Raw genomic sequence first — 27,673 nt, forward strand, 5'->3', positions numbered from 1 at the left:
TCTCCCATCTCCTCTCTGGGGGACTGGAATGATATCAGAGAGTGTTGTATCCATTAAACATGGGCTTTTCCTAATTCGGTTTGATTTGGATTGCTGCATCAGCAGAGAGGCTTATGGGGGTACAGAAACTTTTCACTTCTTTGCCTTGTAGACTCTTAGGTTTGATGTCTGAATGTGTCCCATAGTTACTGAAAGTTTTGGACATACTCATTTCTTTTCTTTGTACATGTCTATCTTGATTTTTACCTTCATTCCCTGACCATCTTCCTTTTGTTTCTTTTCTTTTGTTCTCAGCTGTGGGTGATGCGCTCCACTGTTTGGTTTTGTTGTTGTGCCTTGCTTGTTTTCTTTGATTACCTGACTCTTCATTGTTTACCATTTTAGTTGTTGCTGTCTTTAACATCTCAATTTCCTTGCTAAATGTTTCCCTCATGCATTTTAATATATCTTCTAAACTTTCCATTGGTTCATCCACATTGATAAGTTTCTTATAGAGTCTAAATTGGTATCATTCATTTATCTATTTGTTGAGTTGTCTATTTGATCACTTATCCTTTTTAAATAGGATTTTTAGTTATTTTCTGGCATTTCATTATCTCTAGATTCTAGTATAAGGAAACTGTGAAATTAGGGAGGAATCATGGCAATGTATATCTTCCTACTGTGTGTGTGTGTGTGTGTGTGTGTTATGTTTCTTTATCATGTTATGCACATCTTTGACATATATGTGTCTTCCAGCATTTATATTTATGTCTTCTCTACTTTTTCTAGACTGCATGTCTTATTTTTTGTAAGTCTTTCTGGTTGTTAGAGTAATCCTTTTGTCTGGAGTTTGAGACTGGGGGTTTAGGGTAGAGGGTGGGGTACGCCAGCCAGGATAACTCTGTACCTGGTACTTGTGAGTAGGGACTGAGGGAGACTGGCTTCCAGAATCCATTTGGATACATTAGATAGGCACCTCAGTTAGCCATTTTGAGTTTGAGACTTAAGAGTTATGTCCCAAAGAATCTCAGGACAAATGACTGAGGTAACCTGTCAACATACCAAAGCAGACTCTGGCCACCTGGGTCTCTCAGCATCACAAGTTCTCAGATTTTCTCATCCCCACCACCTTCCTTAACCCCCTCCAGCCCCTGAGTTTTGCTTCGTGATTCCCATATAAAACAGCAATTTCAGCCACCCACTCTCTTCTTTCCTCTCATGTCCTAGTTCAGTCTACTGCTTTCTCTCACTGCTCTGAACTCCTCTAGACATCTCTGGCTGTACCCTCCCTTGTATATACAATAAAAACATTCTGCTCAGCCAAACCTTGGAGCCATCATGTCCTCATTTTCATTCCCTGGTGAGTTGTCACTTGGACATTTGTAACTCATTACTGTCTAGAGGGAGGTGCAGACTGCTTCAACCAATATGGAGATCAGGGAGCTCTTCGGTTTAGCTTACAGTAGAAGCACTGTGGATGCTTCCCCAATAAGGGTAAGAGAGAACGACTCTAGGGTACTGACTGAAGATAGTACATAGTACTTTTAGAGAAGGGTATTAAAAAGTATGCAATAAGAAGAGAAAGTGTAAAAGCTAGAATTCTGAGACATTATAAGGATTATAACGCGGGGAGCCATTGTAAGTTGGAGGAGAGATCTGGAACTACTGAGATCATTGCAGATCTACAAGAATGTCACCAACTGGCATTAAGGCTACTTTAAATGCCCTCCCCTGATAATGAGATTGATGACTACCTTATATGCCATCCTAGAAACCTCATCCAGTGACTGACAGAAGCAGAGACAGACACCTACAGCTAAAAGCAGAGCTGAACTCAGGGAACCCAGTTGCAAGGAGGAGTGATGAGCAAAGGAATCAAGACCAGGATGGCAAAACCCACAGAGGTAGCTGACCTAAACAAGGGGGATCTCATGGACCCCAGACTGATGACTGAGAGACCAGCATGGGACTGATCTAGACACCGCACTCCCCCCAAAAAAACCTGATTGTCAGAGAAGAGGCCTCGGCAATTTATGAAACCTTGGAGAGTATATCAGTATTCATTCCTGGCATAGAAATGGACCCTGGAAGGCCATTCCACATGGAGGGATGCTCTTTCAGCCTGGACACATGGGGGAGGACCTAGGCCCTGCCAAGGATTATATGACAGACTCTGAAAATTCCTCCTGAAAGGCCTTACCCTTCCTAGGGAGCAGAAGGGAGAGAAGTGGGATGGGGGATTGGGAGGAATGGCAGGTCGGGGAATGAGTTTGAGGGAAAGGGAACTGAAAGTAACATGTATACATGTATAAAAGATTTATAAACACTAATGGCAAAAGCAAAGTGATCTAGTGAAGAATTGATATTGCTATAAAAATAGTTTACTTGAAATTAACACACATTAAGTGCTATAATCCATCTGTAACTTCTGAACACTTATGTTTAAACTTGGTTCCCGAGGACTTACATTAATGGTATATTGCAGTGGAAACTTTGGAGGTAATTAAATTAGGATTATATGCCATCACGAGGGCACTTATCCCTTCACTGGGTGAGGAAGAAGGATCCAAGTGAGCAAGCCTGCTCCACCTCAGCCTGTGCTGTCCTGTCTACCCGGGGACATAGAGATCCCAGGCAGCAAGAAGTTTCTCCCCAGGTGCAGCTCCTTCACCTGGGTCTTCCTAGCCTCCAAAACCCATAAGGAATACAATTCCTTAGTTTATGCGTCACTAGTCAGCTGTTTTCAGTTACAGCAACAGAACAAATGATAAAACAATACTAAATATCAGGAATAAACAAAGCTAATGTTCCCAGGCAATCGGTTGAACAGTATCACCCATAGTTTGCCTGTAGACATCAGGGCTCTCTGCCAGTCCTCAAAAATCTCAAGTCTCCGGACTTTACCCAAATAAACCAGAAGGTGGCACAGTTGCCACTAGGGAGAAGCCAAATACAAAAAAAAAAAAAAAAAAAGGCATTCCAGGAAAAAGTCTTCTCACAGCTGAGAATCGAAAGTGAGATGGAGACAGCTTTTTTTTTTTCACTTCCTTATTCCCTGCCAGCATCAGACACACCCTGGTGTTTCTCAGTCGGTTTGAGCTGGTATCAAGGTACAGGAGTGGCTAGTTAAGCTTTCATCAAGACTAAATGAAGTTGTTTTTCTCTGACATCTCAGGACGGAGAAAATACAGATACCAGACATTTTTTTCACAAAAATGGATAGTTTTTCCTTTTTTTTTCAAACATGGAAGCAATTTGAAAGCTGGGTGAGTACAAAATCTCTCCTATTATTGTTGTTATTGCTAGTGTCTACAGAAACCGTTTATTGAACATGCAGAAATGTACTTTGTGGTTAGAAAGTCTGAATATACTTCAACACAAAAGCAATACTATCCTGAGCCTAGGTCTTCTGGACTCTGTGGTGTTGTGAAAGGATCTGCTTTATACTAGCCATAACATCCTATTCAAGATGCAGTTGACAGGTAGGGACACCTCTGTTAATATCCCCTGAAGGAAAGCAGCATCTTCAGGAAGTAAAAAGTAAACATTTTAATGTTTGCATCATTCAAAGGCACAGCCCACCCATCACTCTGAGGAACAGTCAGGTTAGAAGCAGAGTCCTTGACAGCCTCTGGGATATTAATGTCAAGTCAGGTCTGTCTGGGAGAGGCAGAAAGGGACTGACTGCCTGCTAGAGCTTCCTCTAGTAAGTTTGGAATCATGGCTGTTTATTTTCCCACTGAGAATCAGAGGCTCAGATCTGATTCCCCCAAGAAACTGATGATGCCATTCAAGGGGAATGTGTTGCTGAGTGAAGACCTCCTTCAGAAAAGCTGACAAACACACAGTCAGCCCTACAATTCATAAGTGTGTTTGCATGTTCAGTCATATAAATTCTGTTCCTTAATTTTATTGTGTGGGCTCAGAAGCAACCCTGGGGGACAGACACATAATTTTTTAACATCTGAAGTAGCCTTCCTCCTGCTCTTTTTTCCTAAGGGATTTTATGTATGTGTGATCCTGCAGTACCTTTGAGGGTTTCTGCAATCCTTTTAGAAACACAGGACAGTCTAAAAAAATAATTAAAACGGTGAAGTACAGAAAAGTTTTAGCCCTTCCAGTACATTCTGCAAGGGGCCTCTTCAGCAGATTTAAAGGATTGACTGAAGGAAGAACTATCAAGACTCTATGTAGGCTTTAGAACGGTCATTCTCACCCCTTTGCAGGGCTCAAATGACCTTTTCACAGAGGTTGTCTAAGACCATCAGAAAACACAGATATTTACATTACTGTTCATAACAGTAGAACAATTAGAGTTGTGAAGTGGCAATGACAATAATTTTATGGTTGTGGGTCACCATAGCATGAGGAACTGTGTTAAAGGATCATAGCATTAGGATTGTTGAGAACCACTGCTCTGGAGTGTAGAAAATGAAGTGTGTTCAGTTGCATACACTAGGAGTGAGAACACTGACAATTCGCCCCTTACAATTGTATTTGCTTACTTTCTGAACCAAATATTCCAGCCCAGCTCTCCATACCTCCAACCCTGATAGGAGGACTCAGCCTTATATTCTAATATGTTTATGGCATGCAGGGCAGGTGCACATAAGTCACCTAACTCACGACTCCCCCATGTATTTTTACACTATTACACCCAGAGGGGTGGGGACCACATGTGTGTGGAAGGTTTTCACTGATAAAGTTAGGGAGACTCCAGTTGTCCTGATAAGATGTGGCACAAGAACCCTGGACTTGTACCGAGGAGCCTGGCATACCAGGCAGCTGAATGACCGTCATGTGCTCACTCTGTGTCTCGGTAGTGAGTAGGCAGCAGAGGTGGGCTGGACGGGGGAGCAAAAGCAGGTAATAGCTAAGGCTCAGAGCTGGACAGTTACACGGGAGTGTATGAGGCTGTGCTTATGTATGGGAGTAACTAGTGGTCAGTGAGAGCTGGTGTTAGACAGTTGCAAAACCAGTAATGGCACTGTCATTTCCTGCCCCTTTCTCCGCGTCCACGAGTCAGATCCCTTGGACAGGAGGCAGCAGTGACAAACTGGAGATGGCAGCTCTTTGTCATTGACACAGCCCTTGTACCACGCCTGGGTCATTTCTATTGCGTCCAGAAGATTGTCATCCACGATGATGTAGACAAAAGATGTGGAAATTGATGCTCTTAAGATCTTTTTGCTTTATAATTTGTTAATCGAGCAGTATTAGAAAACTATGATGGTACAAGTGCTGGCAAGTTGGACCAGGCCAAGGTGGGCTTCTGTGCACAGAGAGGGTCGTATATCCGATGCCTGGTGTCCTTTAGAATCTTCCCTTTCTGGTCGAGCCAGTACTAAAAGTACTGAAATGTTATGAAGGAATAGACAATAGTGTACCTATCTGTTGTACTATTCGTTTACTGGATTCATTTGTTCTTAGGAAGTTTACTTTGAAACAGGATACATAATGAATTTGCATTTCTGTCAGGGAAGAAAAGGCAGAAAGAATGTTGCCTTAAAACAAGGCCAATGCAATGATACATTATTACAAAGCCCTCTGACATGGAAGGTGATGGCATTGAGCAGGCCTCTGGCAGAGAAAGCATGGTCATTTGGAGTATCAGTTTAGGGATTCTGCTACTGAGCTGTTTTTATGGATGATGTGCACCAGCATTGAGATGTTACTGGGGGTGTATCAGCAAGTTTGCTGCTGCAGTCGCTTGCATGATGCAGGAGAATCCAACTTTTGGACATTTTGACAGGTTGTCATACACAAAGTTCATATTTGAAAAATCATGCCCTCCACCACATGCATAATGTTTTAAGTAAGTTTATAACTATGGGTTGGACAATATTTATAACTGTCCTTGTGTGTGTGCAACCAGAGAGCTGTGGATTAGATAAGCCTACAAGACATAAATAAAACATCTTCCTGTCAGTTTTTAGAAACTTAAAGTGCAACAGTGTCCTAATATGGAGCTGGAGAGATGACTCGGTGGGTAAGGACAGCATTTACTGTGTGTGCAAGTATGAGAAACTGAATCAGAATCCTAAGCTTGAACTTCAAAAGCCTGTGAGTAGTGACCTGCCTGTAACCCAAGCAAGCTGTGGAGTGGAGACAGGGAGACTGTTGGTTGTTGCCAGTTACTAGCTGCAGTCTGAGTAAGAAAACCTCACTCTGAGGGATAAAGTAGATCGTAACAGAGCAGGACTCCCAATGTCTTAAGCCATATAAATATATGCATACTCATGCACACATGCATGCACACACACACACACACACACACGTACGCACACATGCACACACACGCACACACTAACGGGCTTACAGGCATGCTTGCACACAAATTAGTACAAATAAGTAAAAAAATTTAAATGCCATAATAAAAAACTCATTATTTGGTAAGCTGACTAAAAATGTTAGTGAAACTATGATATGCTGGTGGTGTAGACTCTATTTGTAAACTGGCAAGTTAAATTCATAGTGTAAGAGTCCTATTCACGCCGGGCGGTGGTAGCGCATGCCTTTAATCCCAGCACTCGGGAGGCAGAGGCAGGTGGATCTCTGGGAGCTCGAGGCCGGGCTAGACTGACAGCCTCCAAAACAATACAGAGAAACCCTATCTCATAAAAACCAAAAAAAAAAAAAAAAAAACAGAGTCCTCTTCACTGAAATCAGTCTGATTATTTAGAAGGTTTATTCCACTTCAAAGTCTGCAAATGGGACACTGCATTTAAAAAGCCACCAATGCCTCTAAAATGCAGTGTGATTTATATGACATGAGCTTTTCTCCATGACACAGTTCTGATGTTTCTCTATACCTTCATTTATGCAACTTCCCACATTCAGAGTACTTGTTCCCATTTAAGGAAGCACACCCTTAAGCAAAACTTACTGCCATAGATTAACTCTGTCTGTCCTGGAACTTCATGGAAAGACATCCATACAATGTGTTCTCAGTGTCGGTGCCTTAGTTGCCTCCCTCTGGTATGTGTAAGAGTTATCTCTGTTGTTGCTGAATCAGCACTTCAGTCTCCCCCGCCCCACTAAAATCATTGACGTATAATGTAAGTATATACTTAAGTTGATAAAAGCATTCAAATAATTTTTCAGACTAACTGAAAGAATTTGCATCCCCACCAGCACCTTCCAAAAGCTCCATTCACTCTCAGCTTTCACCAACGTTTGGACTTATGGGTGTTTAATATCAGCGGTTCTGGTTGGCATGTGTTATTACATCCATTCAATTTAATTTCGAATGTCTGCAATGGGTTAAGATTTTGGAACTGCTGCAGATTCTGATCAGTTGCACCCACCCAAGTGGTCGTCAAAAGCTCCACTGGTTTTTCATCCTCCTACTAGTCCTATCTTCTCCTCAGCTCCAAACCAGAGTCAGAAAATTGTCCCGAGTCTACCTAAAGTCCTCTCTATCCACAGAATTTTGGCATGCTGCTCTCATGTCAGGTGTCTTCAATTCGATAACTTCAAAACTCTAAGCTTTCCAAACTCTTTAGTCTTGTTTCTTGTCTCTACAGTGGGAGCATCAGTTACCTCTGTGATCTTGGACCTTACACTGGGCAGTGGGACTCCTTTCCCTGATTCTCCGGTCAGTGTTGGTAAGTTATATATTTCATCTCACTTTTCAAACTTTATCCACATAAAGTTGGTTGTAATATCCTCTGATTCACTTAACTTTTGTTGTAGTATCTGGTGAGTTCTTTAATTTTCCACCTGCCTGTCAATTTTATCACCTTTATTATTGAGTACCACTTGGGGCTTTGCTGGGTGCCTAATTGTAATTGTGTTTTCTGCTTTTCTCTTTAGATTTCTTCTTCTGAGTCTATTTTCTCCCTCTTTCTTCCCTGTTTAAGTTTGCTGTGTTGCACTTTAAACTCTCCAAGTTATCAGTCATTCTTTTACTTTTTTAAATTTTAAATTAGAAACAAGCTTGCTTCACATATCAATCTCAGCTCCCTCTCCATCCCCTCCTCCTCTGCCACACCACCAGACTCCCCAGCCCCCCATCCAATCCCCACTCCATTCCCCAGGGAGAGTGAGGCCCTCCATGGGGGATCTCCAGAGTCTGTCATTCATTCAGGGCAGGGCCTAGGCTCTCCTGCAAGGCTGAGAGAGCATCCCTCATTGTAGGATGAGCAGCCAAAGTGAATTTGTATGCCAGGGATGAATACAAGGCCCCATAGATTGCCTAGGCCTCATAATTGACACACACATTCAGGGGGTCTGAATCAATCCCATACTGGCCTCTCAGCCATTACTCTGTGGACTAAGAGCTCTGCCTTGTTCAGGTCAGCTGTTTCTGTGGGTTTCACCAGCCCAGTCTTGATCCCTTTGCTCAACACTCCTCCCTTTCTGTCACTGGATTCCAGGAGTTCAGTTCAGTGTTTAGCTGTAGGTGTTTGCCTCTGCTTCCATCAGTCACTGGATGAAGGTTCTAGGATGGCATATAAGGTAGTTGTCAAACTCATTATCAGGGAGGGGCATTTAAGGTAGTTTCTTGACTATTGCTTAGTTTGCCAGTTGGTGTCATTCTTGTAGATCTCTGGAAATCTCACTTGTGCCAGATCTCTCCTCAAACCTATAATGACTCCCTCTATTGTGGTCTCTCTCATCCTGCTCTGCTCTATTCTTCTCCCTTCCTGCTCCCCCATGTCCTCCTCTCCCATCCTCTTATCCCCCTCTCTTTTTCCCAACTCCCTTCCCCCTCCTCCCCTTGCTCCCAATCTGCTCAAGAGATCTTGCTTCATTCCCCTTCTCTGGGGAAACATGAATATCTCACTTAAGGTCCTTCTTGTTTGCAAGACTCTCTGGTAGTGGGATTATAGGCTGGCACTACTCTGATCCATATCTAAAATCTATATATGAGTGAGTACATACCATGTTTGTCTTTTTATGACTGGGCTACCTCACTCAGGATGGTTTCTTCTAGTGCCATCCATTTGCCTGCAAATCTCAGGATTCCATTGTTTTTTCTCCTGAGTAGTACTCTGCTGTATAGATGTACCACATTTTCTCTATCCACTCTTCAGTTGAGGGGCATCTAAGTTGCTTCCAGGTTCTGGCTAATACAAACAATGCTGCTGTGAACAGAGTGGAACAGACGCCCTTGTTGTTTGAATGGGCATCTTTTGGATATATGCCTAAGAGTGGAATTGCTGGATCTTGTGGTAGACTGATTCCCATTTTCCTGGGGGAATCTCCATACTGGTCTCCAAACTGGTTATAGGAGTTGGCACTCCCAACAGCAGTTGAAGAGTGTTCCCCTCTCTCTACATCCTCTCCAGCATAAACTGTCATTGGTGTTTTTTATTTTAGCCATTCTGACAGGAGTAAGATGGTCTCTCAGAGTTGTTTTGATCTGCATTTCCCTAATGGCTAAGGATGTTGAGCACTTTAAGTGTCTTTCAGCCATTTTAGACTCCTCTATTGAGAATTCTTTATTTAATTCTGTACCCCACTTTTTAATTAGATCGTTTGGTGTTTTGGAGACTTGCTTCTTGAGTTCTTTGTAAATTTTGGAGATCAGCCCACGGTCAGATGTGGGGTTAGTGAATATCTTTTCCCATTCTGTGGGCTGCCTTTTTGTCTTGTTGACTGTGTCCTTTGCCTTACAGAAGCTTCTCAGTGTCAGGAGGTCCCATTTATTAATTGTGGATCTCAGGACTTGTGCTCCTGGTGTTATGTTCAGGAATAAGTCTCCTGTGCCAGTTTGTTCAAGGGTCCTCCCCCTTTCTCTTCTAAGAGGTTCAGTGTGGCTGAATTTATGTTGAGGTCTTTGATCCATTTATACTTAAGTTCTGTGCATGGCAATAGACATAGATCAATCTGCATTCTTCTACATGGCAGCATTCAGTTATGCCAGCACCATTTGTTGAAGATGCTTTTTTTTTCCACTGTATAATTTTATCTTCTTTGTCAAAGATTAGGTGTTCATACATGTTTGGTTTAATATTGTAGGTTAGGGTTAGGGTTATGGGTAGGGTTATGATTATGGTTATGGTTTTGGTTAGTGTTAGTGTTAAGGTTAGGGTTAGGGTTAGGGTTAGAGTTAATCAGGGTGCTCAATTCTATTCCATTGGTCTACCTGTCTATTTTTGTGCCAATACCAAGCTGTTTTCAGGACTATAGCTCTATAATAGAGCTTGAAGTCAGGGATGGTGATGCCTCCAGACGTTGCTTTGTTGAACAGGATTGTTTTGGCTATCCTGGGTCTTTTGTTTTTCCATATAAACTTGATAATTGTTCTTTCAAGGTCTGTGAAGAATTGTTCTGGGGTTTTGATGGGGATTGCATTGAGTCTGTAGATTGCTTTTGGCAAGATTGCCGTTTTTACTACATGGAAACTATCTAACAGCATGGGAGATCTTTCCACCTTCTGGTGTCTTCTTTAATTTCTTTCTTTAAAGACTCAAAGTTCTTGCTACACAAGTCTTTCACTTGTTTGATTAGCGCTACCCCAAGGTATTTTATGTTGTTTGTGGCAATTGTAAAGGGTGATATTTCTCTGATTTCTTTCTCAGCCCTTTTATTGTCTGTATACAGTAGGGCTAGTGATTTTCTTGTTTTGATCTTGTATCCTGCCACTTTGCTGAAGGTATTTATCAGCTTTAGGAGTTCCCTGGTAGAGTTTTTTTAGGTCGCTCATGTAAACTATCATATCATCTGCAAATAGTGAAAATTTGACTTCTTCTTTTCCAATTTGTATCCCCTTGATCTCCTTTTGTTGTCTTATTGCTCTAGCTAAAACTTCAAGTACAATATTGAGCAGATATGGGGAGAGAGTGGACACCCTTGTCTTGTTCCTGATTTTAGAGGAATTGCGTTGAGTTTCTCTTCATTTAGTTTGATGTTTGCTGTTGTTTTGCTGTATATAGCTTTTATTATGTTTAGGTATTTTCCTGTTATCCTTGATCTCTCCAAGACCTTTATCATGAAGGGGTGTTGAATTTTGTCAAAGGCTTTTTCAGCATCTAGTGAGATGATCATGTGATTTTTGTTTTTCAGCTTGTTTATATGGTGGATTACATTGATGGATTTTTGTATGTTGAACCATGTCTGCATCCCTGGGATGAAACCTACTTGATCATGGTGAATGATTGTTTTGATGTGTTCTTGGATTGGATTTGCCAATATTTTATTGAGTATTTTTGCATCAATGTTCATGAGAGATATTGGTCTGAAGTTCTCTTTCTTAGTTGTGTCTTTGTGTGGCTTGGATATCAAGGTTATTATAGCTTCATAAAAAGAGTTTGGGAAAGACTCTTCTGCTTCTATTGCGTGGAATACTTTGAGGACAATTGGTATAAGCAGTTCTTTGAATTTCTGGTAGAATTCTGCACTGAAGCCATCTGGCCCTGGGCTTTTTTTGGTTGAGAGACTTTTGATGACTGCTTCTATCGCCTTAGGCTTTATAGGTCTATTTAAATTGCTTATCTGTTCTTGATTTAATTTTGGCAAGTGGTATCTATCCAGAAAATTGTCCATTTCCTTTAAATTTTTGCATTTTGTGGAGTATAGGTCTTCAAAGTATGACCTGATGATTCTCTGGATTTCCTCACTGTCCGTTGTTATGTCTCCTTTTTCATTTCTGATTTTATTAATTTGCACGTTCACACTCCTCTGTTTGATAACTTTGGATAAAGGTTTGTCTATCTTGCTGATTTTCTCAAAGAACCAACTCTTTGTTACATTGATTCTTTGTATTGTTCCTGAGTTTTTACTTTATTGATTTCAGCCCTCAATTTTATTATTTCCTGGCATCTGCTCCTCTGGGGTGAATTTGTTTCTTTTTGTTCTCGAGTGTTTAGTTGTCCTGATAATTCTCTAGTGTGACTATTCTCCAGTTTCTTCATGTGGTCCACTTAGTACTATGAACTTCCCTCTTAGCACTGCTTTCTAAGTGTCCCACAAGTTTGAGTATGTTGTGTCTTCATTCTCATTGAATTCTAGGAAATCTTTCATTTCTTTCTTTATTTCTTCTTTGACCCAGGAATGGTGCAATAGCACATTATTCAATTTCCATGAGTTTGTAGGGTTTCTGCAATTTGTGTTGTTGTTGAACTCTAACTTTAAGCATGGTGGTCTGATAAGATACATGGAGTTATTCCAATTTTTTGCACCTGTTGATGTTTGTTATGTTGCCTAGTATGTGGTCGATTTTTGAGAAGGTTCCATGTGGCGCTGAAAAGAAGGCATATTCTGTTGTGTTTGAATGGAATGTTCTGGAGACGTCTGTTAAACCCTATTGGGTCATATTTTCTATTAGTTCCTTTAATTCTTTGTTAAGTTTCTGTCTGGTAGACCTGTGTAGTGGTGAGAGTGGGGTGTTGAAGTCTCCTACTACAAGTGTGTGAGGTTTTATATGTGATTTGTGTTTTAGTAATGTTTCTTTTAGGAACATCGATGCCTTTGTATTTGGGGCATAGATGTTCAGAATTGAGACTTCATGTGGGTGGATTTCTCCTGTGATGACTATGAAATGACCTCCTTCATCTCTATCTTGTCTTCAAACCCTGAGTCTGTCTTCCATTTCTAGTATTCTGTTGGTGAAGCCTGCCTTTGAGATTCCTGTATTTTTCATATCCAGTTTTATCTCAGTTTGGGTCTTCTTTAATGATTCCATTGACACTTTCTTTTCATTCTGCTGTTTGTGTTTTTATGAATTCTTTAAGGGATTTACTCACCTCCCCTTTAAGGTCCTTGAGCGTGTTCATAATAGCTATTTTGAAGTCCTTTCAACTATTGCATTTCTCGAGTTTTCCTGTAATAGGGTTGTCCCAGCTATAATTGATTGTGTTTTTATGCTGGTATCTAGGCATCTGAGTTTGGGTCATTGTAATCCTAGGTGCTGATAGTTGGTCTTGTCTTTGTTGAGTGGGTGTCCTGTTCTTGATTTCCCATTGGTCTCTCAGGTTCTTAGGAGTGTGGTGTCTGTAGTTTGTCTGGTAGGTTATGTTTCTGAAATCCAGGTGTGGCTACTCAGGGTAGAACTTGTTTCTAGGTATTGGGAGCTGGCACTAAGGAATGTGAATGAGCTAAGAGAGAGGGCTTTGAAAGTACATAGAGAGACGAAAACTACGTGTGCCACCAAGATCTGTGTAATCCATGGAAATGAGGGCAGGGGAAGAAGAGACCACAGCAGGTTGTTGGCTACAAAGCTGACAGTAAAACTAGAGAATTGTAATTGGAGAAGAGGAGGGAGAGTGATGATCACCTACCTGGTTTCCTGGCCATGATGTCCAGGGGATTTACAGGGAGTGCCTGTGGGTGGTGGCTGGGAGAAAGCAGTGGAGGGAGGCTGTCAGAGAACATCTGTATAATCACTGGGAATGGGGGTAGAAAGGAGGGGAAGACTGCAGGAGATGGTCTGCTATAAAAGCCTCTTTATCTCTCCTGGTTAGTTATGATTTAAAGTCTTCTTTATCAGATGTGAAATATCACTGTGTTGGTTTATTGGCTTATTACGAATTCTATTTGCTTGGGAGATTAATTTTTAATCTTTGACTCATTTTTAGATGTGCTTCCTACTTTCATAATCAGAGTTTCTAATGCTGTGAAGAGACACCATGACCAGAGCAACTCTTATAAAGGAAACATTTAATTGGGTGACTTACAGTTCAGAGATTTAGTTCATTATTGTTATGGCCGGACATGGTAGTGTGCAGGCAGACATGGTGCTAGAGAAGGAGCTGAGAGTTCTGCATCTTGATCTGACAGCAACAGGAAGTTGGGCATGGCTTCAACATGTATCAGACCTCAAAGCCCTCCTCCATAGTGACACTTCCTCTAGCAAATCCACAGCTTCTAATAGTGCCACTACTATGAGCTTATGGGGGCAATTACCTTCAAACTACCCGACTTACTAATGTTAATTTCTGGAAAGCAACAAACAGGGGGCTCTTTTGTTTTTTTAACCCAGTCAATCTGAGAGCTAATAACTATCACTCAGTAGTAGTAACAGTGTCAATTGTGATGGTGTGACAGCAGTCCCAGAGTCAGCTGCTAGGCATGACACTGGGGTCTTTACAGAAGCCCCAGGGTACTGGCTGGGTTGTGGAATATGTGATTTATAGGCAGCTTAAGGGGGGAGAAGTTGATTTTTGTTTTTCTCTCTTTTTTACAAGGAGGGTAACAATATTTAAGTAGTGAAATATGGAATGGGGAAGAGGTAATAATGGAGATAGTAAGAATGAGAAGGGAGGAAATTGGGCTAGGGTATAAAACACAGGAGAGAAAACATAGCATATTTGGTATGAAGAAAATAAGGACAAATATAAGAGCCTTTTCCAGTAACACACAAGCCAAGACGTGTCAACTGAATGCTGCAAATACAAAAATGTACATATCAGAAAGAATCTCAAAGGTTAAAGCAAGAAATGCATACAAAATAGAAAATTTAAATTTTAAATTAAAAGGATATTAATACAAATAAACAATAAAAAGAAAAAGGAAGTGTTATGTTCTCAGCCAGGCCTCCTTCCTGCTTTGGTGGAGTGTCTGTTGCCTGTGCTTACCGTAGTTCTGTCCAGTACGCCAAGGAGTCACTGGCACAGGGCTCATTGGACTAACCCTTGGGAGAACTGGAGTTCTCCCTAAAGTCAAGATTGCCAGTCTGTTGTTACCAGGGCTGCAGGGATTGCCTTGTGCTTGGAGTTTCTGCTTTCTACTGTCCCATCCAGTACCCAGCTATCCCCAACAATGGGTAGGGAGACTGGAACATTGTCTGTTTCCTACTTGCAACACATCATCTCTCTGTTTTTTCATGCTGTTTTGGTGTTCTATTACCTCTTTCTTGATTTCCCGTGTTCTCTCTTTCCCCAGCATATAATCTCTCTTTCACTACCCTGACTCTTCTTGTTGACAGAGTCATAGAGGAAACTTGTAGCCTGTCATGGCTCCCTGGAGTGGCTGTCACTTTAGTCATCAGATGCCTGTGTATTAACATCTCTTTGTGGGTTCAATTTACATTTTACTGATGGCTAATTATGTCCAACATCTTTCAATGTGTATATTTGCCATTTATGTTTTCAGTAGTATAGTAATATCTCTTCCTCTCCTTTGTTAGTTTTCTAGTTGTGTATTTTCACTTATGAGTTTTAAGAGTTTAATATGTACAAATACTTCGTGTGACTTGAGTATGAATATTTCTCACTATTTACAGCTTGTTTTCTGATCATTTTAATGTTGTTTTATAGGCAAAAGTTTTTAATTTTGACTAAATTCAACTTAGTAGGGTTTTCATTGCTAATCATGCTTTTGGTGACAGGCCAAGAGTTTTTGACTATTTCTAGATCATGAAGATTTTCTTGTATATATTTTCATAATATTGGCTGTGTTATATATGTAAATCTATGGCTCATTCCAAATTCACTTTGGATATAAGATGGATATTTCATTAATCTAGCGTCATTTGTTGAGACAACTGTCCTAGAATGCTTCACAGAATCAACTCTTGCATCTGTCTCAAGTATCATTGGGTATATTTGCATGAGTCTATTTCTGGGATCTTAATATATTGATATATTTATTCCTTTACTAATAGTACAGACCTTAAATAACTGTAGTTGTGTTGTCAAAATGTCTTGAAACACTCCCCCACCATATTCTTTAACCTATCCTACTGTACCCTTTGATTTTTTTCATAAAATGTTATAATAATACTGTCTATCCATGAAACTACTGAAATTTTATTAAAAATTATATTCAACATTTTTTGAAAAATTATTTGTATCAGATGACCCTGGATAATTGTGGAGATTTATAAAACAAAACAATAGATATGAACATGAGAAAAAGTTAGTGGGGAGAAGGGAGAATGGACAGAGCGGTAAGGAGGTAGAAGGAACATATGTGAAACTGTAAAATAAAACAACTAAAGCTAAAATGACAAAAACTGAATGTAAAATAAAAATTAAGTATATATATGTATATATATATATATATATATATATAGTGTGTGTGTGTGTGTATGTATGTAAACATGTCACACAAAGTCTGTGGCAGTCAGAAAACAACTTTTTTGGAATCGGTTGTTTCCTTCCACCATGGATTTCCAGACAAGAGGCAAAGAGTGATGAACCCTTGTGTGTTATGAAATCATCTTTTTGCACACTGTGAGCATGTGTCTTTGCCAAGGCGCCTTATGATTAAAGGGCTAAATGGGAAACAGCTAGACAGGTAGAGGTTAGGTGGGACCTGTGGACAAAAATAGAGCTCAGGATGAAAATAGGGTAGAGTAGTGAGCCAGATGCAGAAAAAGCAGATGAACATGCCATGTTGAACAGAGGTACTGCCACATGATAGAACATAGATAAGAAATAGGGATTGATTTAAGATGAAAGAGCTAGTTAGTAACAAGCCTAAGCTATTGAACAATTATTTGTAATTAATAATAAGTCTCTGTGTGGTTATTGGAGAACCAGCAGTCCTGATTTAAAAAAAAAAACAAAACACCTACACTTGTGCTCAGCCAGCTTTCTCCTTCTTATTCAGTCTTGAACCGCATCCTTTAGAACAGCATCACTCATGTTTAAGTTGAGCCTCCCTACCTCAACTAGTCCAGCTAGACAGTTCCTCACAGACAGGCTATCTTAGTCACTGTTCTGTTGCTGTGAAGAGACACCATGATCACAACAACTCTTATAAAGGAGAGCATTTAACTGGGGCTTGCTTGCAGTCTCCGATGTCTAGTCCTTAATCAGCATGACAGGAAGCATGGTGGCATACCAGCAGACATGGTACTGGGGAAGGAGCAGGTCCTAAGGCAGCAGGAAGAGAGAACAGATTCTCCAGAGTGAGCTCTGTAGCTTATAGAATGAATATATACATATGTGTGTATGTGTGTGAGTGTGTGTATGTATGTGTGTATATATGTATGCATGTATGTATGTATGTATGTATGTATGTATGTATTTTTAGGTGAAGAATATTTTTATTGTGGTTAAATTTCTCCTAATATTTTGAAATTTTTATAATTTAAATTTTAACAGTCTCTAGTTATTTATAATGTTTTTCTTTAGCTTTATTATATACTTAGATGAAAATTTACTTAGCAAGATCAATGGTATAAGATATGTGGGTAACATGTCTTTGTTTTCTTTCTTTTTTAACTTTTTTATTACTTTAATTTTAAATAGCTTACTTCACATGTCAATCCCAGTTCCCTCTCCCTTCCCTCCTCTCACACCCCCCCAGCATCCCCCTCAGCCTCCCACCCTATCGCCACTTCCTTCCACATAGGGGATATCCAGAGTCTGTCATTTTGCTCAGGGCAGGGTCCAAGCACTCCCCTAAGAGTCCAGGCTGAAAGAGCAGCCCTCTTTGTGTTATAGACACACGAAGTCCGTTTGTATGCAAGGAATAAACACTGATCTACTGCCCAGAGCCCCATAGGTTACCCAGGCCTCCTCACTGACTCACACTCAGGGGGTCTGGATCAGTCCCATGTTGGCCTCCCAGCTGTCAGTCTGGGGCCCAAGAGCTCCCCCCCCTTGTTCAGATCAGCTGTCTCTACTGGTTTTGCCAGCCCATTCTTTGCCAATTTGCTCATCGCTCCTCTATCTCTATCACTGGGTTCCATGGGTTCAGTTCAGTGTTTAACTGTGGGTGTTTGCCTCTGCTTCCATCAGTCACTGGATGAAGGTTCTAGGATGGCATATAAGGTAGATGTCAAGCTCATTATCAGGAATGAGCATTTAAGATGGTCTCTCCACCATTGCTTAGCTGACGAGTTGGTGTCATCCCTTTAGATCACTAGAGGTCTCACTGATGCCAGATCTCTCTTCTAACCTATAACTTCCTCTATTATGGTATTTCTCATCCTGTTCTCCCCTATTCTATCCCCCCACTCAACCTTCCTGTTTCCCCATGACCTACTCTCTCTTCCTCTTCTCCCCCTCTCTTCTTCCCAGCTCCCACTCCTCCCCACCCCTTGCCGTGTTCCCAATCTGTTCAGAAGATCTTGCCTCATTCCTCTTCTCTGGGGTACCATGCATATCTCTCTTAGGTTCTTCCCTGTTTCCCAGACTCTCTGTCAGTGGAAGTGCAGACTGGAACTATCCTGATCCATGTCTAAAATCCATATAAGAGTGAGTACATACCATGTTTGTCTTTTTGTGACTGGGTTGCCTCACTCAGGATGGTTTCTTCTAGTGCCATCCATTTGCCTGCAAATTTCAAGATTCCATTGTTTTTTTTTCTGCTGAGTAGTACTCCACTGTGTAAATGTACCACATTTTCTCTATCCACTCTTCAGTTGAGAGGCATCTAAGTTGCATCCAGGTTCTGGCTAATACAAATAATCAGTGGAACAGATGTCCTTGTTGTATGAATTTGAATCATTTGGATATATGCCTAAGAGTGGAATTGCTGGGTCTTGTGGTAGATTGATTCCCATTTTCCTGAGGAATCTCCATACTGATTTCCAAAGTGGCTGTACTAGTTGGCACTCCCACCAGCAGTGGAGGAGTGTTCCCCTCTATCCACATCCTATCCAGCATAAACTGTCATTGGTGTTTTTGATTTTAGCCACTCTGACAGGAGTAAGATGGTCTCTCAGAGTTGTTTTGATCTGCATTTCCCTGATGGCTAGGGACATTGAGCACTTTCTTAAGTGTCTCTCAGCCATTTTAGACTCCCCTATTGAGAATTCTCTATTTAGTTCTGTACCCCACTTTTTAATTGGATCCTTTGGTGTTTGGAGACTTGCTTCTTGAGTTCTTTGTAAATTTTGGAGATTAGCCCTCTGTCAGATGTGGGATTAGTGAATACCTTTTCCCATTCTGTGGACTGCCTTGTTATCTTTTTGACTGTGTCCTTTGCTTTACAGAAGCTTCTTAGTTTCAGGAGGTCCCATTTGTTAATTGTCAATCTCAGTGTCTCTGCTACTGGTGTTGTGTTCAGGAAGGGGTCTCCTGCACCAATTCATTGAAGAGTATCTCCCACTTTCTCTTCTAAGAGTTTCAGTGTGGTTGGATTTATGTTGAGGTCTTTGATCCATTTGGACTTAAGTTTTGTGCAAGGCAATAGCCATGGATCTATCTGCAGTCTTCTGCATGCCAGTATCCAGTTATGCCAGCACCATTTGTTGAAGATGCTTTCTTTATTCCATTGTATATTTTTAGCTTCTTTGTCAAAAATCAGCTGTTCATAGGTGTGGGGGTTAAAATCAGGGTTTTCAATTCGGTTCCATTGGTCTACCTGCCTATTTTTGTGCCAATACCAAGCTGTTTTCAGGACTATAGCTCTGTTAATAGAGCTTGAAGTCAGGTATGGTGATGTCTCCTGAAGTTCCTTTATTGTATAGGGTTGTTTAGGCTATCCTGGGCCTTTTGTTTTTCCATATAAAGTTGATTATTGTTCTTTCAAAGTCTGTGAAGAATTGTGCTGGAATTTTGATAGGTATTGCATTGAATCTGTAGACTGCTTTTGGCACGATGGCCATTTTTATTATATTTATCCTACCAATCCAAGAGCATGGGAGATCTTTCCATTTTCTGGTATCCTCTTTGATTTCTTTCTTTAGAGACTCAAAGTTCTTGATATACAGGTCTTTCACTTCTTTGGCTAACATTATCCCCAGATATTTGATGCTGTTTATGGCTATTGTAAAGGGTGATGTTTCTCTGATTTCTTTCTCAGGCACTTCATTATCTGTATATAATAGGGCCACTGATTTTTTTTTAGTTAACCTTGTATCCTGCCACTTTGCTGAAGGTGTTTATCAGCTGTAAGAGTTCCCTGGTAGAGTTTTTGGGTCACTTATGTAAAGTATCATAACATCTGCAAATAGTGAAATCTTGACTTCTTTTCCTATTTGTATCCCCTTGATCTCCTTTTGTTGTCTTATTGCTCTAGCTAGAACTTCAAGTACAATATTGAAGAGATATGGAGAGAGTGGACATCCTCGTAAATGCTATTTAGCACCTATTGATAGATGGTAATGATGTTAATGTTAAATTTTTCTATATGTCTTCTATTGCTGTTCAACTACTATATCAACTGTTAAGGCAAAGAAAGGTATTGAAGCCTCCTAGTTATTAATATATAGAGATTTGCATAGAATTGTAAAATCCTAACAGTGTTTACATCACATGTTTTGAAATAATTTTTTTTCTGGTGCAAATACCTTTAGCATTTCGGTGACATCTTGTTGAATGACCTTTTATCCATATATAACATCTCTGTCTCTGATTGTTTTCTTTATTTGTTATCCTGCTACCTTTTTCTATAGTTTGTTAGTATAAATACTTTTGCATTTAATTGAATAATATTTTAGTGATATAGATCTATTTTTACTTTCAATTTATCATATTTCAATTGGATGTCATATAAACAGGATACAGTATAGCCATATTTTAATTCATTCTACCAATTTTGCATTTTTAATTTCTGTATATAAATATTTACATTGAAAATGATTATTGATATACAAGTACTTAATCCTGCTTCAATGCTGTCTCTATTATTTATTTTTTCTTCATCCATCTTATCTTTCTGTCTTCTTTTAAGTTACTTGACAATTTTTCTATAATTACATTTATGTGCATATTTTGGTGTATTACTTTTTATAGCTTTTAAAATTATTTCTTCAGATATTTTATCATACATGCACAACTTATGGCCATCTAATAACATCCTTTTGCTAATTAGATTAAAATGTTGAAATCTGTCCATGGCAATACCACCCTGAATGCACGCAATCCTATCTTATCTGAAACGTTGAAACCAACCTCTCTTTTGTGTTCATTTTAGGCCTATCAAATGGGACCAGATAATACAAAAAGTTCTCGGTCAATGGCACACACTTGCTCTAATCAGAAAGATGTAGACAAGTAATATGTCTAACTGCAGCTTACTATCAACTATCTTGATAATCTACCCTGGGATTTATATTTTCTGAGTAGATAACACAAAACATTAGAACAGTATGCCAATGAGAAAGACAATTAATATCTCAAAATATTAAGTATTTTATGTCTATCATGAATCTTTAATTACTATTTGATTATTCTATTCCTTTCTAACTATGCATAACACTCCTATATTCTATCTCAATTGTCTGTATCACATCATCACATCACATTGAACAAACACTTAGTTTCATATTTTTCTTTTTCTTTTATATGCCAGAATTGAATATTCTTAATACTACAGAAAACATACATTATACTTGACAACCATAAAAAGATGATCTGTGAATGGAAATAACCCCATGTACTTCTGGTCCAGCCTATTTGGTGTTCTGAAGATTCTTGTATTTTCATAGGCATATCCTTCTTTAGGTTAGGGAAGTTTTCTTCTATGATTTTGTTGAATATGTTTTCTGTACCTTTGAGCTATATTTCTTCGCCTTCTTCTATTCCTATTATCCTCAGGTTTGGCTTCTTCACGGTGTCCCATATTTCCTGGATATTTTGTGTTAGGGATTTGTGGGTTTTGAGATTTTCTTTGGTTGACGACTGTATATCCTCTAATGAGTCTTCAACACCTGAGATTCTCTCTTCTATCTCTTGTATTCTATTGGTGATACTTGCATCTGTAGTTCCTTATCATTTACCCAGCTTTTCTATTTCCAGCATCCCCTCGTTCTGTGTTTTCTTTATTGTTTCTATTTCAGCTTTCAATCCTTCAACTGTTTGAGTTGTTTCCTTCATTTGTTTGGTTGTTTTTTTCTTAGTATTCTTTAGATTCTTTGAGAAATTTGTTTATTTCTTGAATTTTTTGGTTTGCCTTTTCCCCCATTTCATGTATTTTTGTTTGTTTTTTCTTCTATTTCTTTAAGGGATTTCCTTGTTTCCTCTTTGAGGGTCTCTATCATCTTCATAAAATAATTTTTAAAGTCTGTCTCTTCTGCTTCATCTATGTAGTGCTTTTCAGGTCTTGCTGGCATTGCGTCTCTAGATTCTGGTGGAGTCATGTTGGTTTCTCTATTGCTGAGTGAGCTTTTATTCTGTCTTCTTCCCATCTATTCTTCCAGTGCATGCAGGTGGGGTCTTTCTGTCTCCACTGATCTCCTTCTTTCCTGAAGCTGAAGCTGGTGATGCTGGAGGGTGGGATCTGAAAGGACTGATGCCTTTCCTGTGTGGGCGGGTCCTCTGGCTGCCAGGAGCAGCCCTGGAAGATTGAGGAAGTGGGTGATGGGCGGGAGCGGGTTGGTCCCAGGGAGACCCAAGCTCACCTGAAGCTGGGGGCACCAGAGGTTGGGGTCTGGAAGGACTGATGCCTTTCCTGTGTGGGCGGGTCCTCCCCCATATACTTCGTATAGAAAGCAAAGAGAAGTGGTAATCACGTGCTACAGCTCATGTAAAGAAAAGTGCTGTGCATTTGTATTTGGTGGGATCTCTCTTGGTTGATATAAATAATTGGTATCAGAAACTTTTCAAATGTTGTGACACATGCATATTTTACCTATTTGAAAACAGAATGTTTGCTGGAAAGTGGTGGCACACACCTTTAATCCCAGCACCGGGGAGGCAGAGGCAGGCAGATCTCTGTGAGTTAGAGACCAGCCTGTTCTACAAGAGCTGGCCCCAGGACAGCCAAAAAAAGAAACCCAGAATTTTTCATGTTTTCACTTATAAACTACAACCTCACGTTTCTTCTTCTCTACACAGCTATCAGAATGGCAGAGAAACTCAACCTTCCAGAAAACACAGATGACTGGACAAAAGAGGATGTGAACCTGTGGCTAGAGAGTCATAAGATTGACCAAAAGCACAGGGAAATCTTGATGGCACAAGATGTGAGTGGGGCAGTCTTGAAGTGGTTAAATAAAAACAATCTTGTTGGAATGGGCATAACCCATGGACCAGCTATCCAAATAGAAGGGCTATTCAGAGAACTGCAGAAATCATCTTCAAAACAGCCTACTCAGACACCTAAAAGGAAAAAAAGCAACAAAAACACTCCTAAAACTCAGACAGAAAGTACAGAAACTTCAAAGCAAAGCCAAAGGGGTGAAGAGAACGCAGATAAGGCTGAAGCCTCCGCGGTGAGGCCAGAGGCTAAAGGTGCCAAATCAGGAAGTGATGAGCTGACAGAAGGCAAAGCAGAGACACAGGGTAAACAGTCACCTCCAGGACCAACATGCACTGCATACCCTTTCAACGAATTCAGTAATCCGTATCGTTACAAATTACATTTCATCCTGCAGCCTGAAACAGGGCCGCTCAATCTCATCGACCCGGTACATGAATTCAAAGACTTCACAAACACAGAAAAAGCCACAGAAGAGGACATTAAGATGAAATTTAGCAATGAGATTTTCCGATTTGCTTCAGCTTGTATGAACTCACGTACTAATGGGACCATTTATTTTGGAGTCAAAGACAAACCCCAAGGAAAAATTGTTGGCGTGGAACTCACCACTGTCACTAAAGACACCCTAATCAACCACTTCAATCTGATGATAGACCAGTATTTTGAGGTCCATCAGGTCCAACAAGCAAAGAAGTGTATTCGAGAGCCAAGATTTGTAGAAGTACTACTGCCAAACAGTACTCCATCTAACAGATTCGTTATTGAAGTAGATGTCCTTCCACAGCACTCTGAATGCAGAGAAGACTATTTCCAGATCAAAATGCAACATCTTAAGAACCAAACATGGCAACAAAGTTCAAAGTACTCAGTCTTTGTTCGAGATGGGCCCCGAAGTAAGGACATCATAGGGAATAAAGCTGATTTCAAGGCCTTTAAGTTAGATTTAAAAACAGTGGCAGACTCTAGGAAAGAAGCAGAAACAAAATACAAAGAGAAGCCAGATGGAAACAAGAGTGAGGGACAAAAGCTAATCGATCTGTTGACAGGAAACCGGGATCTGTTAGATAACTCATACTATGAGTGGTACATACTCGTAACAAATAAATGCCATCCAAATCAAAACAGTCACTTAGATTTCCTGAAGGAAATTAAGTGGTTTGCTGTGTTGGAGTTTGATCCTGAGTCTGAGAGCAATGGTGTAGTCAAGGCTTTCAAACAAAGTCGAGTAGCAAACCTCCACTTTCCAAGCCAATTTGTGGAAGAAAAAACGACATTAAATGAGAAGATTTCCAGCTTGAATCTTTACCAGCAACCCAGCTGGATTTTCTGCAATGGCAGGTCAGACCTGGAGAGTGACAAATATGAACCCTTAGATCCTATTTCTTGGCAAAGAGAAAGAGCTTCCGAAGTCAGGAGGCTGATTTCATTCCTTACACGTGATGACATAATGCCCAAAGGGAAATTTTTGGTGGTATTTTTACTACTGTCCCCCGTGGATGACCCAAGAGACCCTCTCATTGAGACTTTCTGTGCTTTCTACCAAGACCTCAAAGGAATGGAAAATATACTGTGCATTTCTGTACACTCGCACATCTATCAGGTGTGGAAAGACCTACTTGAAGCAAGATTATCAAGACAGCAAGATGAGTTGTCAAGCCAGAGCATTTCTGCTTTAAATCTTGCAGAGATAAATGGCACTGTTCTTAAGTTAAAATCCTTAACTCAGTCTTCAAAGCGATTCTTGCCATCTGTCGGCTCATCTACTGTCCTTCTGAAAAAGGAAGAAGAAATCATGACTGCCTTGGAAATTCTCTGTGAGAATGAATGTGAAGGTACACTCTTGGAAAAGGACAAAAAGAAATTGTTTGAATTCAAGGCATCCAAAGAGGAAGACTTCTACAGAGGTGGCAAAGTGTCCTGGTGGAACTTCTACTTCTCTTCTGAAAACTATTCTTCATCATTTGTGAAAAGGGATAAGTATGTAAAACTTGAAAAAAAAATTCAAGAATGGGCAGATTCTTCTCAACCAGTGTGTGCAAAAATTATTCACCTGTATCATCATCCAGGCTGTGGAGGAACTACTTTGGCCATGCATATTCTCTGGGAGCTAAGAAAGAAGTTCAGATGTGCTGTGCTGAAAAATAAGACAGAGGATTTCTCAGAAATTGGAGAACAGGTGACAAATTTAATCACCTATGGAGCAACCAGCCGTCAGGAGTACTTACCTGTGCTGCTCCTTGTTGATGATTTTGAAGAGCAAGACAACGTCTACCTTCTTCAGGCCTCCATTCAAACTGCTGTTGCCAACAAACATATTCGATATGAGAAGCCTCTGGTGATCATTCTAAATTGCACAAGGTCACAAAATCCTGAGAAAAGTGCAAAGGCCCCAGACAGTGTCGCTCTAGTCCACCAACTGTCTGACAAAGAACAGAGAGCATTTGAGCTTAAGTTGACAGAAATCAAAGAACAGCATGAAAACTTTGAAGATTTTTATTCCTTTATGATCATGAAAACAAATTTTAACAGAGAGTACATAGAAAATGTGGTCAGGAACATTCTGAAAGGGCAAAATATCGCCACCAAGGAAGCAAAGCTGTTTGCTTTCCTAGCTCTTCTTAACGCGTATGTACCTGATACTACCATTTCCCTTTCACAGTGCGAGTACTTCCTAGGCATCTCAAACAAGAAGGCTTTCTGGGGCACAGAAAAGTTTGAAGACAAGATGGGTACCTACTCTACAATTCTAATCAAATCAGAGGTGATAGAATGCGGGAGCTACTGCGGAGTGCGTATCATTCACCATGAGATTGCCACTGTCTCTCTGGAAGAATTGAAGAGAAGCTACAATTTAAACAAAAGTGAAATTGTGATGAATATGCTCACAGAAAATTTATTCTATGACATGGGTATAGGAAAAAGCAAGTTTTTCCAAGACATGCAGACACTGCTGCTCACAAGACAGCGCAATGAGCATGAGGGCGAGACAGGAAACTGGTTCTCCCCATTCATCGAAGCATTACATAAAGATGAAGGAAATGATGCAGTAAAAGATGTATTACTTGAAGCTACCCGGAGGTTCAACCCCAATGCATTCATTTGCCAAGCCTTAGCAAGACATTTCTACCTTAAGGAGAAGGACTTTAAAAATGCTCTATTTTGGGCAAAACAAGCAAGAAACATAGAGCCCAATAATTCCTACATCTCAGATACACTAGGTCAAGTCTACAAAAGTAAAATAAGATGGTGGATAGAGGATAATATGAGAAATAGGAGTATCTCAGTTGATGATCTGACTGATCTTTTAGAATCAGCAGTGCATGCATCAGATGCTTTCAGAGATTCTCAACAGCAAACTGAAGACAGAGAATATGAAGGGAAAGAATGGCTGAATCAAAAGTCAAAAAGGAGGTATGACACTTACAACATAGCTGGTTATCAAGGGGAGATAGAAGTTGGACTCTTCACTATCCAGATCCTCCAACTCATTCCTTTTTTTGACAAAAAAAATGAACTATCCAAACGAGATATGATCAACTTTATATCAGGAAATCGTGATATCCCAGGGGATTTAAATGAATTTAAGATAGCACTCAAGAACTTTATTCCTTATCTAACTAACCTTCAATCTTCTTTGAAGAGATCCTTTGATTTTTTTGATGATTACTTTGTCCTTCTAAAACCTAGAAACAATATAAAGCAATATGAAGAGTCTAAAAGTCGGAGAAAGTTGGTAGGGTACTTTAGGAGATATGTAGACATATTCAGTCTCTTGGAAGAATCACAAAATCAAAATTTTAGATCAAAACTCACTGTACCTCTTCAAGTAGAAAGGATCCGGAGAACCCTGGAAGCTTTAAAAGCAGACAAGTTTTCTGGACTCTTAGAATACCTTATCAAAAGTCCACAAGAGGCTGTGGGATCCATGGAACATATAGTGAACCAATACACATACCTTCTTGAGCAGTGTGTTATCAAAACCCAGCAAAAGGAAAAGCAAAATTTTATCTTGGCCAACATCATCCTCTCTTGTATTAACCCAACCTCAAAATCAGTGAAGCCAATTAAGAAACTGAAAGAGCAGCTTCGAGAGATCCTGCAACCAATTGGTCTGACTTACCAATTTTCAGAACCTTATTTTCTCGCTTCTCTTTTATTCTGGCCAGAAAACCAACAACTAGATCAAGACTCTAAACAAATGGAAAAGTATGCTCGGGCACTGGAAAATTCCTTCAGGGGGCAATATAAACGTATGTATCGCACAAAGCAACCAATTGCATATTTCTTTCTTGGGAAAGGCAACAATAGAAACAGACTTATCCACAAAGGAAAAATTGATGAAAGTTTTGAAAAAGTATCTGATATCAATTCCTGGTGGCATAGTGGAAAAGTATGGGAAGAGAAGAAAGTCCAGGATCTTTTGGTTCGTTTACAGGGACGAGCTGAAAACAACAATTTATACATAGAGTATGGAATCAATGAAAAAATCACAATACAAATTACACCCACTCACTTAGGCCAACTTAGAAGTGGAAGAAGCATAGAAAAGGTATCTTTTTATCTAGGGTTTTCCATTGGAGGCCTTCTTGCCTATGACATTAAAATTGTTTAAGATCTTGGGTTTCTCTATCGACAAGTGTAGCTCTAGTATCATCTTTTTTTTCTTTAATTTATTTATAAATACAGCTCAGTAATTCTGTGTAGTGGAAATGGAGCTAGTAGAAGAAAATCAAGGCTGAGCCTCAGGATATTTCTGTGTAATGGGTACACAGAATCCTTTTTACTCTTCCCTCTGTATAACTATATTGTCAGGAAATTATTCTAAAACTTCTACAAAATAAAATTAAAACAAAATATGTGGTTTGTTTTTGTCTTCATAGTCTTATTAGAATCTTGCTCAGAGGAGTTTTTCTCTGCCTCATGT

General features: G+C 39.9%; 1 protein-coding gene across 1 annotated transcript; it reads left to right on the top strand.

Annotated features, from left to right (window-relative positions):
* The first annotated feature begins 3,004 nt into the window (after positions 1–3,004).
* Samd9 (sterile alpha motif domain containing 9) lies at positions 3,005–27,603 on the top strand. The gene is made up of 3 exons (XM_040728574.1): positions 3,005–3,248; positions 7,509–7,589; positions 22,605–27,603. The coding sequence occupies exon 3, from the start codon at positions 22,613–22,615 to the stop codon at positions 27,359–27,361; it is 4,749 nt and encodes a 1,582-aa protein (XP_040584508.1). The 5' UTR covers positions 3,005–3,248; positions 7,509–7,589; positions 22,605–22,612; the 3' UTR covers positions 27,362–27,603.
* Positions 27,604–27,673: the final 70 nt, after the last annotated feature.

This window comes from Mesocricetus auratus, unplaced genomic scaffold, assembly GCF_017639785.1.
Source record: "Mesocricetus auratus isolate SY011 unplaced genomic scaffold, BCM_Maur_2.0 Super-Scaffold_100019, whole genome shotgun sequence".
Lineage (NCBI taxonomy): Eukaryota > Metazoa > Chordata > Mammalia > Rodentia > Cricetidae > Mesocricetus > Mesocricetus auratus.

Excerpts from the sequence above, each read along its gene's own strand:
- Samd9 (XM_040728574.1), top strand. The coding sequence starts at position 22,613 with ATGGCAGAGAAACTCAACCTTCCAGAAAACACAGATGACTGGACAAAA.